The 19933-nt window shown below is 46.3% G+C and overlaps 1 protein-coding gene across 1 annotated transcript in view; it reads right to left on the minus strand.

The window, feature by feature from the left end:
* Nucleotides 1-478: 478 nt before the first annotated feature.
* Nucleotides 479-19933, minus strand: part of Lig1 (DNA ligase 1) — a 38357-nt gene continuing 18902 nt past the window's right edge. Inside the window, exons 10-28 of the mRNA XM_032894420.1 lie at nt 19511-19591; nt 19198-19254; nt 15920-16092; nt 15089-15255; nt 14631-14707; nt 13400-13491; nt 13089-13188; nt 11951-12036; nt 11192-11307; nt 10748-10843; nt 8888-8998; nt 8249-8320; nt 5738-5882; nt 5499-5581; nt 4070-4222; nt 3189-3242; nt 2401-2544; nt 803-895; nt 479-707 (exon numbers count right to left, since the gene is read on the minus strand). Coding sequence (XP_032750311.1) covers nt 627-707; nt 803-895; nt 2401-2544; nt 3189-3242; nt 4070-4222; nt 5499-5581; nt 5738-5882; nt 8249-8320; nt 8888-8998; nt 10748-10843; nt 11192-11307; nt 11951-12036; nt 13089-13188; nt 13400-13491; nt 14631-14707; nt 15089-15255; nt 15920-16092; nt 19198-19254; nt 19511-19591 — 1981 coding nt within the window. The 3' untranslated portion in view covers nt 479-626. The remainder of the gene's footprint in view (nt 708-802; nt 896-2400; nt 2545-3188; nt 3243-4069; nt 4223-5498; nt 5582-5737; nt 5883-8248; nt 8321-8887; nt 8999-10747; nt 10844-11191; nt 11308-11950; nt 12037-13088; nt 13189-13399; nt 13492-14630; nt 14708-15088; nt 15256-15919; nt 16093-19197; nt 19255-19510; nt 19592-19933) is intronic.

Below are 19933 nucleotides of genomic sequence, written 5' to 3' on the forward strand. Positions count from 1 at the left end.
AAGATAGTAGGTAGCACAAATGTTAACCACACACCTGGGTACTGCACCACTGTCTCCCAAGAGCATGGGGACCTTATTAGAAAGATGTGGGAGTGACTGCCAGCAGGGCTACTGGATTGGAGTACTAAGTGCTAATGCTCCTGGCAAGAGCATTAGCAGTTTATGTCCTCATCTATATCTGCAAAAGAGAGTTAACAATGTCGACCTGACAGAGTGCTGGGAGTTCAAAGAAGCTGAAACATGAAAGCTCTTGATTGTTGATATCCACGGACTAGCACTGACAACATGTGGCTATGTAAAATAAAATAAACTGTTCTAGTCGTAAGTGGCAATGGTCATGTGTTGAGAGTTCCACAGCACAAGTGGCTGGAGGCTGACAGACGGCAGGCAATTTGACCAATACCTGGCATGGTCATATGCTATACCTGTGTGAGCTCAGAGTGACACCATAGAGTTTAATGCAGACCTCCTCACCAAGTAGTCAAATGATAGTCATTTATTGAATAAAATGAAGCATCCCAGCCCCAGGATCTCATCCTGTAAGCACCTGCACGCCAGTCAACACAACCAGTCCAATAGTAACCATGTTCTCTCAATCTCCACCCCAGGTCCAGGAGAGCAGGAGGTTAATAATCTTCAACATCAGAGTCCAAGTCTGAGCTTTGCTGGTTCTGAATCTGACTCTGCTTCCGGTACAAAGAGGCCACCTGAGGAGAGTGGGGGAAGGAGGTATCAGCAGCTCCCCAATTACTCCCATCTCTATAGCTCCTAACCAGAAGCAACCCTTTACCTAGGGCCTCACCTGGTCACTGGTAGTGGCCTGCTCTGGCTGCTTATCTTCACGGACACGAATGAACCGAGGGAAACGAAGAGAGATCCCTTTCTCTTTGTCCACCTGTGGGAGAGAATAGTGGTAGGGGAGGGGCTCTGCTGGGCTGCAACTGCAGTAAGCTGACAAATTACTCCCTATTTGGTCTCTTCTTCTTTCATGACCTGGGCCTTAGATCAATGGGGCTGAGCAATGGGCCGTGAGGCTTAAAGAAGGTGTTTGAAGTCTTGGTACCTGATGTACTGTAATACTCAAAAAATGTAAGATCCTACAGTTACATATGTTGTTAGCATCCTAATAGCCTTGAGTGTTAAAAAGCAGTCAGGGATTTAACGTCATCTAGCAGTTCTCAGGGGCCAAGCAGCAGTTACCACAGCTCTCTGTGAAGCTATCTCTTTCTCACCTATGAACACAGGCGCACAATTGGCATTTCTGTGAGGATTACATGGGTGATATGCCAGTTATTAAACTATGGGTGAGTCATAGTAAAGTAGGACAAAGGTAGCTCCTTGCACTTGGTGCCAAGGGCCCTGGCTCTCTACTGTATAGTAAGTATATAAATAATAATAATAATAATAATAATAATAATAATAATAATAATAATAATAATGAGATATACCAAGCCTGGTAGAACTTGTTTGTAATCCCAGGTGCTTAGGAAGATGAGGCAGAAGAATCAAGTTCCAGGCTTATGTGGGTTAATAAGAACTTGTCTCTAAATATACAAAGGTAACAAAAATACACAAAACAAAAACACAGGAGAAAAAAGAGGGGTCTGGTGAAGCAACAATACCTCAGGGAAGGGACTTGGCTCAAAGGTAAAGCCCCTGCCTAGAATTCCCCAGTGAGGGGCTGGGGGCATGGCTCAGTGGTAGAGACACTGCCTAGAATTCTCCCACTGAGGCACTAAGGTCATAGTTTAGTGGTAGAACACCTGCTTAGACTCCCCCAGTGAGGGCCTAAGGGTATATATAGCTCAGTGGTAGAGCCCCTGCCTAGAATCCCCCAGTGAGGGCATTTAATAGTCAAGCAGTTATCCTAAGCACCAAGAAAACCCTAAAAACCAACAACAGCAAAAATCTAGGAGGTCCACTTTGCAAAATACAAGTCTGCTTCTACTCAGAAAGTACAAACCAGTCAAGCTTCAGAACAGCAATTAAGGTCAAAGAAGGAGCCCTTTAAGTTGAGTTGCACCGTCTCCTGGGTGCTGCTCACTGACGGCTACCACGTCTGCATCATTGATCTGCTCTCACATATGGACGTTAGCCATGGAATTACAAAACTTGGTACCAAGACAACTAATTCTGAGTGACTTCAGTAATGAAGGAAACACTGGTGAGGCATGCTGAACTTTCCTGTAAGTCTGGGTTCTCAAGTTACTTTGAAGATGAAGGTGAGATGCTACCAAAGGGAGTAATGGCACTGTCTTCTTTTATAGCTGAGAATGATATCTGACATCCAGATATATTGAAGGCTTTTTGATTAGTATAAGAACACCACATCCCAAGATCTTTCCCCATCAACTCTGCCTTCCTTCCCTCCAAGGGCCCTTCCCAGACCCCAGCACTCACCAGGCCCCGTGCAGCAGGGTAGATGGGAGACAGGGAGAGATCAGCACATTTCACCTCCCACACAACACTCGGGTCTAGCCAGTGGTCTGGGGCCACTGCCCCATCAATCCTCACATAGGGGCGTGGGGTAGGCAATACAAGGGCCTGCAGTAAGCAGAGAAAATAGAGATGAGTTTAAATCTCAAAGCAAGGGCCAAGAGCAAGGGATGGAGATTAGGAATGAGAAAAGGGGCCAGAAAAAAAAAAAAGGAATGAGAGAAGGAAAAAAGAAAATGGAGCAGTCCTTCAAGCTAAAAAGCTAAACAAGGAATATCAAAGGGAAATGGGGAAAAAAAGAATGGAGACACATTGAGACTGAGATGGATACTAAAAATAGAGGCAGAAGCCCAGAGACAGAGATAGAGACATAAGACAAAGACACAACACACAAGGGGAAGAGAAGTTTTTGAGAGGGGAAGCACAAGCCTGGGGAACAGCAGAAAGATACCCAAAAATGGGACAGAGATGGGGTCTAACCACCACATAGGGCAGAGCTTCACACCCTAAAATGTCTGAGCCCACGAAGAAAAATCATCCTTCTCTAGAGGCTCATGGCACTTTTCAGGAAAAACAATCAGAACCCAAGGGCCACATGTGTGCTGGGCTGGGACATGCAGTCCCTTGGACAGCATCACCAGGAAATTTCTGGTAGATCTGGGACTTGAACCTGGGTGTTCTGGGATCACATGCAGCCAGAGCTCTGCACAGAGTAAATGTGGTAAGAGGTACGGGGTGGTCACAGGGCCCACCTGCATGCTCTGATGATGTTCTTCCAGCTCCTCATCGCTGAATCCGGTTCCCAGCTGCAGGAGAAAATGGGAGATTAGAAGTTCAATTAGCCAGCACCTAACACCGTTCCTACCACCTGAGATGAAGTGGAATGATGCTACTGAGCTATCAGCCACAATTCTCTGCCCTGAAAGGCTGTGCTTTTCATCCCTTGTCATTTGTTTTCTAAAAAACAATCCACTCTCCTCTGTTGACTCTCTCCAATGTCTAGGCAAGATCTCTACCACTGAGTCATAGACCTAGCCCCTCATTGGGGGATTCCAGGTAAGGGCTCTACCACTGAGCCACACCCCAACCTTTCACTGGGGATTCTAGGCAAGGGCTCTACCACTGAGCCATGCCCCAGCCCCTCACTGGGAGATCCTATGCAGTAGCTGTACTGCTGAGCTACACTCCCAGCTTCATATATAGGATGGCACTGGCCTTGTGACTTCTTACCTCCCAAGTGGCTGGGATCACAAGTTTGCACCGCCACTTACCCCTCCTACTCTTAACATTACCAAGGCAATGCAAAAATGGTAGTAGTAATAGTCTGTGCTGGCGGCTACCTATAACTGCTTATGTAAGTTTCTAACTAGACAGGTGCTGTCTGTATTAATAGCCTTATTATTTCTTGCCTTCTAACATAACAAGTGTTTTTAAAACTCCATAAATATTGTAAAATAACATACTAGTATCCAAAATTATGACAAATTTCAAGCTACTTGATCACGTGGGTAAACATGCAAAATATCACTCATTTACTCCAAGTTGACTGAACCTGCATATGCATGATCCCAGGTACATCTCAGAGTAGAACTACATCCCTCCCAATTCTGTGACAGCACCCAGTCCCCAGGACCTTGCATATGGCCTGCAGCTCTTCACTCTCCTCATCGTAGGCAGCCAACAGGAAGCCCCCATACCGGCCAGCCCGCTTCCCCCGGCCCAGGTAGGCACCAATCACCACAAGGTCCAGAGTGTCGCCCACACCTTCAAGGTAGTCCTTCTTCAGCTGGGGGGAGAAGTAAGGGATGAGAGGAGCAGAAGAGCAGGTGGGAACTTGCTATTTGAAGTTTGTACTCGAGAGCTTTGAGGAAGAAAAGCAAGACTCATGGGAAGCTACAGGTAAAAGTGCTTTTCAGCTTGAAGCAAAGCAAATGAGCTAGAGGTATATGAGGGCAATCAATCATCTTTGATCTTCCCAGGCTGAGCTAGAATCTGGATCCTCCTGTCTCAGCCTCCAGAATGTTGGAGTTACAGTATGCACTACACACCCAGCTTGGGGGTCATCTTGTTTTCCTCTTTGCTTGCTTCAGTCCCCAAATAGTCAATGTTAATTCACTCAACTCATTCCTTCACACTTACCTACCCATTCAGGAAACACTTATGAAGCACCAGTTCAGAGTGTCATGCAGGCACTTAAGATTATGGAAACAAGAGTGAACTATTGCTAGCAGGGAAGGTTTGTCTACAATGACCTGATTCTAGACAGGAGAAACAGACCAAAACAAAGAAAAAAAAAAATGTACAGCAGGACTGGCTTGCATAGCTCCCAAGAGCCTCCATTTTGTGGCAGAAAATATTGCTGCATTCTCCAGATTTTTGCCCAATCCTACATCCACTGACTTATTCTCTAAAAAAAACAGCCAGAGGACACAGGATCACATGACTTTCACCAGGATCCTGCTGGCTTCCTTAAACTTTTAGAAAAGAACCTAGTTTCATCTCATAAGGTCCAAAGTGCTACAGTCTTACAGCCTGCTCCCTTGACCGCCCTTGCTCACTATGTCCTACAATACTGAGCCTACGCCACCTCTGGGCCATTGCAGCTACGGCTCTCCTACCCACTCTACTCACATAACCCATCCCTTCCTGCTGTCCACTGCTGGGCCTAGATGTCACTTGCAGAGAACTCTTCTAAATGACCCAATGCCCTCTGAAGACCCTCCCTAACCAAGCTGATTCTTTCCATGAGCTCTTCAGAGACAGGTTTCCCTGGACACAACCCAGAAACCTCTCCTTTGTACACCTCATGCAACAAGGACACAAGGAAAGGGGACATAAAGACCAGGCTTGACTTCCTCACAATGATATCCCTAAGGCTTAGGCTAGGAAGTTGACAGTGACTTCCTAGAAAAGCCATTAGCCACACTTTACTAAGGGAGGATATCTAACTGGGGTAGAATCATATAATGGTATCCCATGCTCAATTAAGGAATGGATGGAGACTCTGTGCACAATAGGGAAAGACATCCACACTGGGAACACCAAGAAGAGGCCAGAATCACCTTGAGCCAGTTGTGTGACCTCTTGGCGATCTCATAGGTAGCATCAACATCCAGGGTCTTCACCATCAGGCCCTCACAGGAGTCTGTAGGAAACATGGAAGCCTGACTATGGAAGCAGTGGCTCACAAGACATAAGCAGGCAGGATTTCAGGCAAATCTCAGGGTTTGAGAGATGGGAACATGGTCAGTACAAGTACAGCAAACTTCAAACCCTGGGAGAGAAAAGTTGTTATACTCACCCTTCACTGACTGCTCTAAGAACTCAGCAATCTGCTCGATGTCCTTGGTGTCCAAGGAGGTGGCAAAGACAAACTCACCCTCTGTCTCCACAAAGTTCTCACGGAGTAGCTGCCGGCGTCGAGACAGGGGCTGGCGGGCCAGGGACTATGAGGAAAGAAAGTGGACAACATAGAGGAAACGAAAACTACATGTCTGATCTTAACAGCATACACAAGGGTCATACATAATGATGTATTTATGAACGCCTTGGGGAAGGAGGAAGGAAGAGCCATCAGGACTGCTGTACTAGAGCTATAACTGTAACTGAAGGAATCAGAGAAAGGCAGACCCCACTAGCATGCTGAACTCAAAATTACCTAGTGGGGAACCATCTTCCTGGTAAAAGATAAATACTTTGTGGAGTTATAATTTATTTTTTACTTATTACTAGTTTATTTATGTAGGTATGGGTATGCTATGCCATGCATGCATATGGAATTCAGATGATAATTCTGTGGGGTCAGTTCTTTCCATTCATCTTCTATGTATTTCAGGGACTGAAGTCATGTCATGAAACTTGCCTGTCAAGCATGCTGAATAGTATCCCATAGGCCCCAATTCTTATGTTTTTAACCACACCCAACAAGGGTTAGGATAATGAAGTTCACATACATGTCCAAGAGGATCTTCCCTATGCTAATGAAGAATCGCCTTCTAAGTGAGAAACACATTAGTCAATGCAATGGTCCCTCAAAATCTATGGAAGCCCTGCCTCATAAACAAGGGTTCAGTAAGCTAGGCAGGGGTGGTGCCTGCTTACTAACTTAGGAGGCTGAGGCAGGATCACACACAGACACAAACTTTATACCTACAGACAAGACAGATATAATCTGAATGAGATGTCATCTACCCATGGGAAGGCTAGCCTCTGTTCACCTTACTTCTCTAAGGTAAACTCATCTGTCTGGTAGAAACAATCTTCATTCTGTGGCTCAGTTAGCCAGGACCATTATAGACTGTCAGTTTTCTTGATGGCCCAGTAACATAATCAGATCTGGACCAGTACAAAGATTTCACTGGCACTGGCCAGACAGAAGACATTAAGCAGAAAGAAGAGGCAGGAAAAGAATGAGAGATTTCACCACTCAGCCCAACCCTATAAGCACATAGGACAATTTCTCACCAGGCTGTGGTGAAAATGAGTTCTAGTATCCTCAGCGACCATTTTCAAACTTTTCTGTCTCAAGACCCTTAACAGTCTTTTTTCTTTTCTTTCCTTTCCCTTTCTTTTCTTTTCTTTTTTTAAAAGCAGATACTAGAAACTAGAGATATTTATGAGACACCAGGTCTCATAAATACAGGCACATACTTTACTTCTGAGCTCCATCCCCTCATTGGAGAATTCTAGGCAGGAACTTTACCATTGAGAAATACCCCCAGCTTGTTAAAACATACTTGAGGATTCTGTTTTAAGAGCTTCTATTTAGGGGATGTTAGCATTTTAAGCTCCACCCTCAACAGTTACCTAGCAACAGCCAGGTACGCCTGACATTATAAAAAGGGCTGCTTGTACCCCCTCACGCTCTTGCTCCCTCTTGCTCCTCTCTTGCTCTCTCGCTCTTACCCTCTTCTCCATTTGTCCCCTCTTCCCACTTCCCTCCCCACTTCTCTCCATGTGCACATGGCCACCCTCAACTCTTCTATTTCTCTACTCTTTCTCTTTCTCTATCCTACCACCCTCTTAACTCACCTCCCCATGTCATGAATAAAATTGATGGGGGAAGGTTTGTTTCAGCATGGGTCCCGCTGAGGCACCCCCTTTCCTCAGACCTCCATAGAACATAATCCCTCCTCCCTTTATCTTTTTAACAATGCAACATTGGTGCTGAAACCTGGGACATATCCTCTCTTTGTCTTTTTATAAACACATCAGGGGGAACAGAGAGGGGGTCATACTTGATATTTGTGACACAGAAATTTGAAATTTAAAGACTTGTTAATTCATTAAAAAACAGTGCATCCAATATACCCAAATAGCATTTATAGTTCCCTTTTTTGTATTCTACAAATGAAGCTTGTGACCTTGGGATCAAGCTAGACAAGTAGTCTACTCCTGTGCTACCCTACATATCTCCAAACTGCATGTTTCATAAAACACACCTCTATCTAAAACTGAATAGTGAGAAGAGGGGCTACAGCTGAATGTGCAGTGTGCAGATCATTTTGTTCAAGAGAATAGAAGCTGGTTTTTCCATAGTTTCCGCAGTCATGGGGACAAAAACCTACTTCATACAAATGTGATAGGAAGAAAAATCATAGAAATGTAAAACCACAAAAGAAGTCCTCAAAAACACCCTGCAAGGGAGTCTGGGAGCCTCTGTCCTCCAGAACCCACACTTATGAGAGCCACTGCCTGAGCATGACATCCCAACTCAATGCTGGGGTAGAATCAGAAACAGAAGCCAGAGAGACAGCTCCAAGCTCACTCCAACCTGCCACCCCACGGCCACCTGTCACAAAGTAGAACTCACCTCTCCGTTGAGGTAGATGAGGTCAAAAGCATACAGACACACTTGTACCTGTATCTCCGATGCATCAACCTCCTGGTTGGAGCAGAATAAAAGACCAGGCATGAGGGGAGGGGAGGTGGCATTCTGTGCCCTCTCTCATCATGCCTCAGGCTGATTCCTACCATTCCTCACTCCTACCCCTGGCTAAGGTCACACTGCCTAGAAGGCAGCATTGCTGCAGGTATATGCTCTAAATGAGGGTGGCTCTTGGGAAATCCTCACTTCATTCTCCTTCACAGGATTTGCTTTCCAGCCTCCCTTGTAGCTAATGATGATAAAATGCTACAATTCTAGAAATATAAATAAGTATAAATATAAAAGGAAATATAAAAGCAAAGTCATCTGAAGTACAATATATGTGACTTCCCCAATAGAGCTTTCATAGTGAAATTATAGATATAGGAAAAGGACTCTTTTATATTCCCTAACTGGGATGCTGGGATAAGAATGTGATAGCTTGGACAATGGCTTAGCCAAAGCTAAGAGATGCACATCCAGATTCATTCTGCCCCTTAGAGAACCAAGTAGGATGCCTAAGTCAGGACTGGGAGGAAAGAACAGAGTGTGCCACTGCTCCAGAACTGTATGGGTTGATGCTACCTTGCGCTTGCGTGTGGTGAGCACTTGGAATGGCTGGATCTGCTTCTTTTCCCGGTCCCAGGCCACAGCCTCAGTGTCCAGAATGAAAGATGTGACTGAGGGGTGTTTAATCTACGAAAGGAAGAGGTCAAAAGACAGAAGCAATCCAATGAATCCCTCTACCCTCCCATTGCTCTCACAATCCACAGCTGACCTCAGCAAGACACAAGAAGCTAAATCTTCCTGAGTTCTCACCAAGGTACACTAGCTTTCCTGATGATTTGCCACTTGGTACCAAAGACCAGATACAGCAGCAGCAGCAGCCAGAGAAACTTCCCTCTTCTCTTAACCACATTCAACTTTCTGTGAACCCAGTACTTCCACTCTGAGGTCTCTGACTAAGCCAGACTGTCCCCACCTCACCACACCCTGCTTCAACCACCCCAGCTGCTGGTCTCCCGTCCTGCACTAACCAAGACTGCAATAGTCTCTGGCCAGCAGCCAGGGTATCTGTCACAAACCCTGATTATTACTGCTGTACTTCATGATAAAAATGGTATGCCACTTCCCTGAGTTGTGGAGAACTCTTCTTCAGACCCTGATCCTCTCCTTGCCTGGTCCCCTCAGCCTCTCTTCACTTCAGTACAGGAACAGGTGGTCTGTGTCTCTAAGGGACAGGTGACTCACAGCACTGGGCCTTTGCACTGCTTGCCTTCCTCCCTAACCCTTTCCTGTGGTTTGCCTTCCCTGGAAATGGAAAGCCTTCTTTTCCCAGGTACACTGTCAGGAACAGTCTTTCACATTGTATCCCAGAGCTAGCTGTATGGTTTAACAGCTCTGCTTTCTTGACAATTCACAAGGTCCAATTCAAATCTACTTTTCCCTCACTCAGTGCTAGGGACTGAACATAGGGTCTTGGGTAGTAGATGCCAGGCAAGCATTCTACCACTGAGCCATGCTACCAATCCCTCACTGGTGTTTTCAAGGCAATGGCTCTATCACAGAGCCACGCCTTCAGCTCCTCACTGGTGCACTCAAGATATGTGCACTACTACTAAGCCAGACTTCCAGTTTCTCATTATTAAGACTCTACACTAGTGTTCTAACCACTGAGCAGTATCTCAGCCACAGTTATGGTTCTTATTCAGCCACAGACATAGGACCTTTTCTTCAGAGTCCACAATGCCATCTCTAATGAAGGTAGCAAGCCCTGGCTATGGTACCACAGGCCATGGCACACAGCATAATGTGCTAAATAAGAATGGGCATAGAAGACAACATACTGCATAAGGCCACTTCTGGGATACAGCAAAACTAAGATGCGCTCAGTGGTTAAGAGTGATATTCTTGCAGTGGATCTGAGTTCAATTCTCAATATCCACAAGGAGCAAAGAAACCCATGGCCTAAGACCCGGCCCTGCTTTGCCTCTGAGCTTGTAAAGCTCCAGATGCTCACAGGCCAGTATCTTTGAGGTCCTCTCAGCCTCATCACTGGACAAACTCAAGCCTGATCCAGGATTCTACTAAAGTCGTTCACAGGAACCTGTGTTAGACAGTATCCACAAGCTGAAGCTAGTGGGGGTGGTGGGCTGAGTGGGACATAAGCCTAAAACCCTTTTTCCCTTTGTTTCTGTCTGGAATGTGGTGGCTATGGGGAGACAAGAAATGGCATGAAAAGCTGGCCAACCAAAGATAGTGGAGTCAGAACAGCCTACACTACATCCATATTGAAGAAATAAGCAACATCTGCTTAGGCCACACGGAAGTCAAGTTTGTTATATGCAGATATCTATTTTCCAGACTTCCTAGTGAGCCCTACCCCCACTGCACCAGGATGGTCCAGAGGGGTCTGTACTACAGCCCAGGACGCAGATGGCTCACCTTGGGGATGCGGCTGATGATGTCAGGATACTTTCCTGTGTTGTCTTCCTGGTTCCTGCTGAAGATCTTCACTTCTCCACCTTCCAGAACGTGTATCTACCATCACAGGAGAAGGAAGAGGAAACCAAACAAGTCCTTCCTATATGACACTGTCTTCAGATCTCACCTTCACTGTCACCTTCAGGTTGGGAAGTTCAAAGAGCTGCTACACAGATCTGAGCAAATCACCTCAAATTTCCTGATACCTGTAACCTGTGTCTGACATCCACCATCTTTTCTTTTTTTTTTTTTTTTGCTGTGTTTGTGTGTGTGTGTGTGTGTGTGTGTGTGTGTGTGTGTGTGTGTGTGTGTGTGTGTGTGTGTGTGTGTGTGCTGTGTGTGCATGCTACTTAGGACCTATACTGAGTACCTTCCTCATACAGGAAGGGCTGTGCTTGCCCATACCTGTGCCCGCTGCCCATCGTATTTATACTCGCAGGTGAAGTCGACCTCCTCAAAGCGTTTCAGGACCTCACTGACACCCCGAGTGGGATGGGCCAGCATTGGTTTAAGAGGAACCCCTGGGAGGGAAGAAACCAAGTTAGGGGGGGTGGGGGGGCGGGGAAAGGGAACAGATAAAAAAAATTAGAGAAAGAGACATAAGCTACCAATATGCCTTTGGACCTACTACTCACTTCTCCTGACATCATATAAGGGAGAGGACCACCACATTTCAGATGAGAAACTTAGGTCCCCATACCAGCCTCCCTGGAAGCTATTAATGGCCATAAATGGACACAGAAGTAACAAGTAACAGAAGAACAAATAATATGGTCACATCAGTCACATCCTTTACAAGCAACATTACTCCCCCCTTTTCCCTGATCATCAGCCTTTAAAGTGAAAGGAAGCAGAGAGAAGGATAAGATAGAAGGAACCCAGGTCTCTAGATGAACACTGGAGCACAGCCATATGGTACCATGGCTGCCTGTCTTGCTTTGAATATGTATGTACATAACAAATTCTCTACAGCCAAGCCACTGCCTTCTGGACATTTTTTGCTGCTGCACCCTATGCCCTGCTCAGTTCATAAGGGAGACCTGAGGGGAAAAGATAAGGGCCTCACCAAAGGGAACAAGTACTCAAAAACTGTCTGGGGGTAGCTGTTTACACCTGCTCCATGGAAGATAGCTGCCCCAGCCTTGAGGGCCCATAGAGGGATACCTGGGCTCAGCTTGCAGTGCTCTGGGAGACTTTCCAAGCCATGTTCCAGCAGCACAGGGATGATGCGATCCAGATCAGGCACCTCACTAGGGATAGGTTGGAGAGAAGAGAGCAAGATGACAAGGTCTTTTGTTTTCTTCCATGGTGCTGGGAGAAGCGGTAGAACCTAGGCCTTGGGCATATGAAGAAAATGATCTGCTGCTGGACTATACCATACTCACAACCCAGATAGGACAGACCTAGGCAGGCAGTGGCAAGGTCCAGGAAGTGGATTCTAGGCAAGCATGCTCTTAGCCCCTCACTGGTGGATTCTAGGGAAGCAGTCAACTCCCTGATTTTATAAGACAGGATCTTGCAATATATCCCAAGTTGGCAGAGAACTAGATCCCAAGGGTATACTAGGATTTCATGGGTGTACCTCCACACCCAGCCCATGAAGAAAGGTTCTTTCTACAAACTCCTAACTTGAAAACTCTACTGTCTACAGACAAGTGCAAGTATAGAGCTCCCTTAGCCCATGCCAGACCTGGGCTCTACTTATCTCTGTGACCATGTCCCCACTCCTGCCACCAGGTGTTCTACTCTCAGTCATCACACATCATGCTGACTGCATCCTCCACTACCCCTTGCTCATATTCCAGTGACTGTGTCCCACTCAAGGATATTGCTGACTTATTCAGCTAATCTGAGACCAGGCAGAATGGATTGGACAGAGCTGGGCAGATGGTGGATACTCCAGAGGCTGAGCCACTGAAAGATGTGAGAAACTCATCACCCAGGGCAGTCAGGTGCAGATCAGGTGTGTTGGGGACATTTATGGAACTGCTCCCTGTCCTTCTTTCCTCTGGCACGGTCACCAGGTCAGTAATGATCCTAGGTCACCTGCTGGCCAAAGTCCCTCCATGTGGCTCACTATAAAGCCCTAATTCTCTCTGTGCTGGTAATATCTATTATGAGTACCTTAGGGCTTTGGCTAAAACTCTGAGCATCTTGTGCCTGCAGCCCTCAAATGCTATCTCCACCTTTCACTGCTCACAACCCAGAATCATCCTTGTCTAGACCACAATCCCTTGTTATTATGAGCCCTGTGTCAATCACTCACGTGTTGGTCATCATTCTGCCCAACCCTGCATCTCACCAGAAGGTTTGCTTCAAGATCATGCCTTGTTCTTCCAACCACATCTTTCTGGCCTCTGCTGTCTTGCCCTTCCCAGCATCCACCACGGCTGTGGGAAATTCTATGAAAAGACCCACCAGCAGCTTAGTAATGAGCAAGACCTCTTAGTTATTCAAGGGTCCAGGGTCACGGAGGGTGGTGTATGGCATGTGACAGGGAAAGGAATAAGGTAGGCTGTCTAAGTGCATTCTCAGAGGAGAATGGGGCAACAGATGGAAAAGAGAGGCCCCAGTAACAGGGTGGTGGGACGAAAATGGGCCAGGGCTACTCACCTTGGCCAGGGGGTGTGAGACTCACAGCCTGGGCAAGAGCAGCCAGCACTGACTGCTCAGCCAGCCCAAGGCGCAGCCGCCCACTTAGGGACCTGAGGATAGAGTAGCAGGTGTGAGCTGACTGGCCACTCTCATCTTGCCCTCCACACTTTGCCTGTTCCTGTCTCCCCAGCCTCCACCCTTTGTGGAACCTCTTCAATATTCAGACAGTCTTCAAAGCCTCAAAGGGACCCAAGATATCACACAACCCCTAAAAGATGAAGAAACCAGGGCTAGCCAGAGATGGTCATGACCGATGGTCAATGGGAGACAGAAGCAGGAATCTCACAGTCAAAGGGGTAGAGGCTTGAGAAGGGCAAGTCACAGGCCAAAGCTGAAATAGAACCTGACTTATGGGTGTGACAGTCAAAAACCTGACCCCGCCCATGCTGGCTATTTACACTGCCTCCACCTCCACCTCTGTCAGCTCCAGTGAGGATAATAGGATCTACTTCACAGAGTGGCTGGGAGACTAGATGGCATCAAACAGTAGATACAGGGCAGAACACCTAAAAAATTGCTTCAAGATATGCTTCAAGAGAGATCAGTAACTTTCCTCCCACTGTCATGATAGCTTTATGCTATACTCAGACCAAGGCAGACATCAGTAATCAACCACCAAAATTTACCCTTAGCTCCAGAATCCTTCTCTAGGCGGCATTACCAATGGAGGAGCGTTAACCCATGAAAGGTGGTAATTATGGTTTGATATGAAATGTTCCCCACAGACTCATACTTTAAATGGTTGTCTACAGCTTAGTGATATTTTGGGAGGCTGTAGAAACTTCAAGAAATGGGCCCTACCTAAAGACGCAGGTCACTAGGTCACTATGTAAGAGGTTATACAGACCTTGGTTCTGGTCTTACTCTGCTTCCTCATCTGCTGTGATGTGAGGAGCCTCCCACACACTCTGGTTGCCACAAACCCTACTGTGCCTTCCCCACCAAGATGGACCCAAACCGTCCATCCAAGTCATGAACTAAAATATTCCTTTCCTCCACTAAGTGCTCTAACCACAGTAATACAAAGGTAACTAAAATGGACTTCCAATGCAAAGTCAGAACAAATAAACTGGGTCATGTTGGTACTTTTCTCATGAGAAGGCAGTCAGGGTGTTAGCAATGTCTGCAGTTGCCAAATGCTCACCAACAGCCCCATATGCCTCCCCAGTCTCATGAGTCCCATGTTTACCTGGCAATAAACCGGGCTTCTGAGTAGCGGCAGGCAACAAAAAGGCCCTTGATAATGTCCATTTTCTTGGCCATGGACTGAACAAAGTAAAGAACAGGCAAGGAGTCATCAGAGAACACTTTTCAGCTTTAGAAAAGCTGCCACTGCCATAACCACCACCACCACCACCACCACCACCACCACCACCACCACCACCACCACCACCACCACCACCTGTTGTAATGTCTTAATCTGAGGCAATGACAATGAAGCTAGCGCTCTTTGCCTCTCTTCCTCTGTCCAACAAGCATTAACAAGTGTCCCGCCACCAGGAGACATGGCATTAGATGCTATGTTCTCCAGAGAAAATGGAAAGAGACATTGTAAACCACATAAGCACAAATGAACACTAAGGTCCCCACCATGCTTTGGGTCCTGGGATATCTGGGTTTTGGGATAGGCCACGCTGCTCTACTTACAGCACTGCCAGTGAGCCGGGCAATGTCACAGAATTTGGTAAAGACTCCAGAAACAGTAAGTGGAGGTGGAGGCAGCATGAGCCTCTGAGTGCTTCGGCTGTTCTCCGCCACTAGCCCCACATCCCCCTTCTCAGCTACCTCAGCCCGGATGGACTCCAGCTGACGACCTTGATAGAGGAGGCAGTGGGGAAGAAAGTAGGAGAGGACACTGTAGCAACCTGTCTCTCTTCACTGGCTATATGTCTCGCTAGTTATCTGGGTTTATAGGGCTTCCCCTTGTCTACAGATTGCTTCTTCCATGCAACTAGTTAAGTGCCTATCCCCATTAGGTCAGTGTAAAAAGCCTAAGCAACGGTCTATGACAAGCAGCTGGGTAAGCACACTCAGACTGGGAGTCATGTGTAGATGGAACTAAAACTTATGGGATGGGGCCAGTGGAGGTGGAGAGGGCTGCCTGTTCGATCCTCAGTTGGTCTCTAACAGTCTCCAGCCTGTTTATTGTGTTTCTACTGTTCTGCCTTTCAAAAAGTATGAGGTGTGCCTTGACCTTGCTTATGGTTGAAAACAGAGTCCTAATATGGCACACTTGAGGTAAGAGCAGGAGGCTGGCAAGATGGACAAGCAGGTAGTCAAGTCAACTGAATAGCTTTCATCACCCCTCCTCTCCATCCCACAGCTCCTCCCAACATAGGCTGTACATCCCCACCCTATACTGCCCAGACCTTGAAACTCTGGCCTTGTCAAGTACTCTTCCATTGGCCTCTTCCTTCATCCCCCAGTCCCAACTCTTTCACAAACTTCAAGTGCCACCTCTTGTTGGATCCCTCCTACCTGTGGCCTGGGCAACTGCCTTGAGGAGGACACCATCACCAACACCCAGTTCTAGACCTTGCTGAGGCGGCCCAAGGCGGTTGAGGCTGAGATAGAGAACAGGGAGCAGGTCTGTTGGGGACAGGGCCACCACGGAGCGCAGCAGGTTGCTCAGTGTCTCCACCATCTTAAGCCTGGAAGAAAGGGCCAGGGTGTGTCCGCCTATGTCAAGGTCAGTGGGATGTGGTGTCCCAGGAAGTTAGAAGGAAAAATAAAAAGAACAAGAGAAAGGAGAAAGATGAAGAGCCAAGGGAACAATGACAGCTTGTCTGTGGAAGGGTGGCAATGAAAATGGTGGTAATCACTGACAGAGAACAGCAGCCCATGCACAGACACTTCCTCAAGAAGGCATCGGTTTTAAACCCTTTCATCATTTAACTGATGGATTCATGCCCACTCTGAGAAAGGTGACATTATTATCCCCACTTTATAGGTCAGGAAACAGGCACAGAAAGACTTGCCCAAGGTCAGGAAGCTTAATCAGGCTGAAGTTCTGGCCAAGGCTGTCTACTCTGGGACACTCAAGCCACTGAAAATGATGGCCATGCCTCCTGTAAAATGCTAGTTGTGTAACTGTGACACAGATGGTAACTGTGTGCTTGCTGTCTGCCCAACTTACGTGGTGTAGCTAAAGAGCCATGTAAGCTGGGGATATGGTTAATTTGATGGAATGCTTGGACAGCACATACAAATCCCCACATAAACTGGGGTGTGAAGACCCACATGCAATCCTAGTACTCAAGAGGTGGAAGCAGAAAGAGCAGTTCAGGGCCAGCATGATCTACATGACACCTGTCTCCAATAATAATAATAATATACAAAATAAAGTGAGGCTGTGTTATTCTTAGAACAAGCCTAAAGAACAATTCTTTTAGAAAGGCAAGAGGAAAGAGAAACACAGCATCACCTTATCACCCCTGTGCAAAAACCACAAGAATGGATGGCTGATACAGAAAAAAAATCAACTGCTAGATGTTGGGATATACAGACACCTTCCTCCCCAAACCTATGTATGCTCAGCTCCAGAATGAGACATATCTGGAAGCAGGAACTTTGTAGCAAGCTGAATAAGGGTGAGCCCTAAACCCAGGGCCTCTCCGAAGAGAACATGGTAATGCGTATAAGCCTAGAAATGCCAAGGCTGGCTGGAGTCCCAAAAGCTGGAAGAAGTTGGGTCAAGTTCTCCCTCCAAGCCTCAAGAGGAGTTAACCTGCCTGCCAACAACCAAACTGTTACCACCATCTTAGCTTTAGACTTCAGGCTTCCTGCACTGTGGGGAAATAACTTTCTATTGTGTTAATTCACATAGTGGCAATCTGTTTCTGCTGTCCTGGGACAGCAACAGAAGTGAAACAAAGGTTAGGAAAGAAACAGGAAGACTCCACAAGGTTGCCAAGAGTGAGGCTGCACAGTGAAGCAGCCAGGCACTCAGCCTCGGGGCCGGGTGGATGATGGAGGACCAGACCAGCAACGTCGTATGCAGTGAGAAAACATTCCATCTGAAACATTCTGAGGAATCAGACTACAAATCCAAACTCAGAACCTCCAAAACCTTCAGTAGTAGCAAAGTCACAAAGAACACAGATAGACGGAAGGGATAGGCCAGCTAAACACCATGAGTAAAAATCCCAGACAAGAAACCAGGACAGAAAAGGGAAAGTGTCACAATGCAAATGAACGTGGGAATCCCTGTCACTAACAGCTGGTGTCAACTTCTTGATTCTGGTCATCTTCTGACCACATCTCTAAACCAGAATAAGATAACAACAACGCAAAGAAAGGCAGTCCAGAAACATGGGGACACTCTATTGTTTTGAAAGTTCTCTTTTAAAGAAAAAAATGCTTTTAAGAAAAATCTGTACCCCAAGATGTTGGATTATAGGTCAGACAGAACAGAACAGCCATCCTACAATTCCCTACAGGTAGAGAATGTATGAGATTCCCCAAAAGCTGTCTCTCCCTATGTTATTTAGATAAACTCAATCTTCATAAAAACAGAGATATATGTTCTTCCCTTTACTCATGGGGGAACTGAAGCTTAGAAAGGGAGGCCAAGCCACCTGCCACAGGCATACAACCAGCAAGCAGAGCAATGCTAACTGTCCCCTTGGCTGCCTCACCTAGCTGCTGCTATGAGCCACTTTCTGAGCTACATATCCTTGTACTGAAAGTCCTTCCCATGTCCTCCATCACCTCGCTTTGAGGTTATATCCCATGGGAAGTTCTTAAATATTCCCAAGGAAACATTTCTAAGGACAAAACACTGAGGGCAGCCTAAAGATGTATTAAAATGAAGGAATATTATAGGGATGTTTATGTATGGCAGGAAAGCTTAAACTAACATAGAGAACTAAAAAGATTGAGGCTGAATGAGGTATACCCCATAATACTTATATCATACTAGACACATAGAAGCCCTAGGTATAAGAGGCCAGGAAAGGAAAGGATTTGGGAGAGAGCAAAGGAGCCAGCATGGACAACTGATGCTGACACAGAGCATCACCAGGAGGAAAGGCTCGGATCTGCAAGAGAAATTCAGCAAGCAAGGTCATCCTCACTCTACCCAAGACTAGACTTCATTCATTTGAGATGGAGAAACAAGACTCAAGTCACTCTGTGTACTACATCCCCTATAATTCCTAGAATCTGTTTCATAACCTTGCAAACAGACCTAGCTGATCCTGTGTCTCGCCCAAGCATGCTCAACCTTTGACACTGACAAGGGAGGTCATTTGTAAAGTTTCAGAATGGCAGAATCAAGTTACAATCAAAAAAGACTTCTCACACTGCATTAAGTGTTAAGACATCTGTGTTCAGCTGCATTCATAACTATTTTGGCTGCATGCAGCCTCTGAGCACAGGCTGGACCCACTTAAACTAAGAGACTACACCATCAAAAATGATGCTGTAGCCAGGCCTAAGGGCCCAGACCTTTAACAGTAACACTTGGGAGGCAGATAAGGTGGATCTCTTTGAGTTCAAGGCCAGCCTGGCCAACATACTGAGTTCCAGGACAGCCAGTGTTACATAGAAAGACCCCATCTCAAAAGCCAAAAGAAAAGGAAAGAGATGCTAAGGATCTTCTCAGGCAGGGACTCAAAATTAGTCAGCCATTTTTGTGAATAAACAGTGACCATGATGAGAAGTGAGGAAAGACTGCAAAGCAGGATGCAGCACACAATGCCGTGCTGAGAACAGTCACAAAGAACCCGCCCCCATGAGACTGAGTAATTAATTACCGAGCAGACACCTCCTCAATCTTCTCAAATGTCCGGGCCACAGCAAGAAAAGGAACCCTGAGAAAGGAAAAGAGCTGTATTAGAAACACTTGAATAGGCCATAACACCCTGTATCAATCCTGCCCTTTACATCCTCCTGGGTGATAAATGGTGATAAATGCAGAGACAACTATCCACTATCCCTTCCCATAATTTTGTGTTCCCAAAACAGGGATGGGAGAAATGTACAGCTCTTCCAATAGAGGCCAAAACGACAGACTCTCATAGTCACAAGGACAGAACTTAATACAGCTTGGGAAGGTTAACTCCTTACTTTTGGCCATGTTTCCAGCAGGCATCTTCAATGGGATGGTAGTTACTCTTGGAAGGATTATAATTGGTTGGATCCGGGGCTCTATGGAGGCAAAGGGAAGTTAAAATTGGGTAACTCTGAGTCTAAGAAGTTACTTTTCAAAGAAATGTTTCTACTCTGTGTTGGGCCTGGCTCACAAAGTCAAAGGTTAACACATTCCTGTCTCTTCACTGGTAGATTCTAAGCAAGAATTCTAGCACTAAGCCATGCATCTACCCCCTCATTGAGGGATTCTAAGCAGGAACTCTACCACTGAACCACTCCCCCCATCCCATCACTTGGTGATTCTAGACAAGTCTACCACTGAGCCACAACTCTAGGACACATATGGTTTTCAATAAAGCATGGATAGGGTCTGATTCCATTATACTATAGGATGTGTAT

Source organism: Rattus rattus, chromosome 2, assembly GCF_011064425.1.
Source record: "Rattus rattus isolate New Zealand chromosome 2, Rrattus_CSIRO_v1, whole genome shotgun sequence".
Classification (NCBI taxonomy): Eukaryota; Metazoa; Chordata; class Mammalia; order Rodentia; family Muridae; genus Rattus; species Rattus rattus.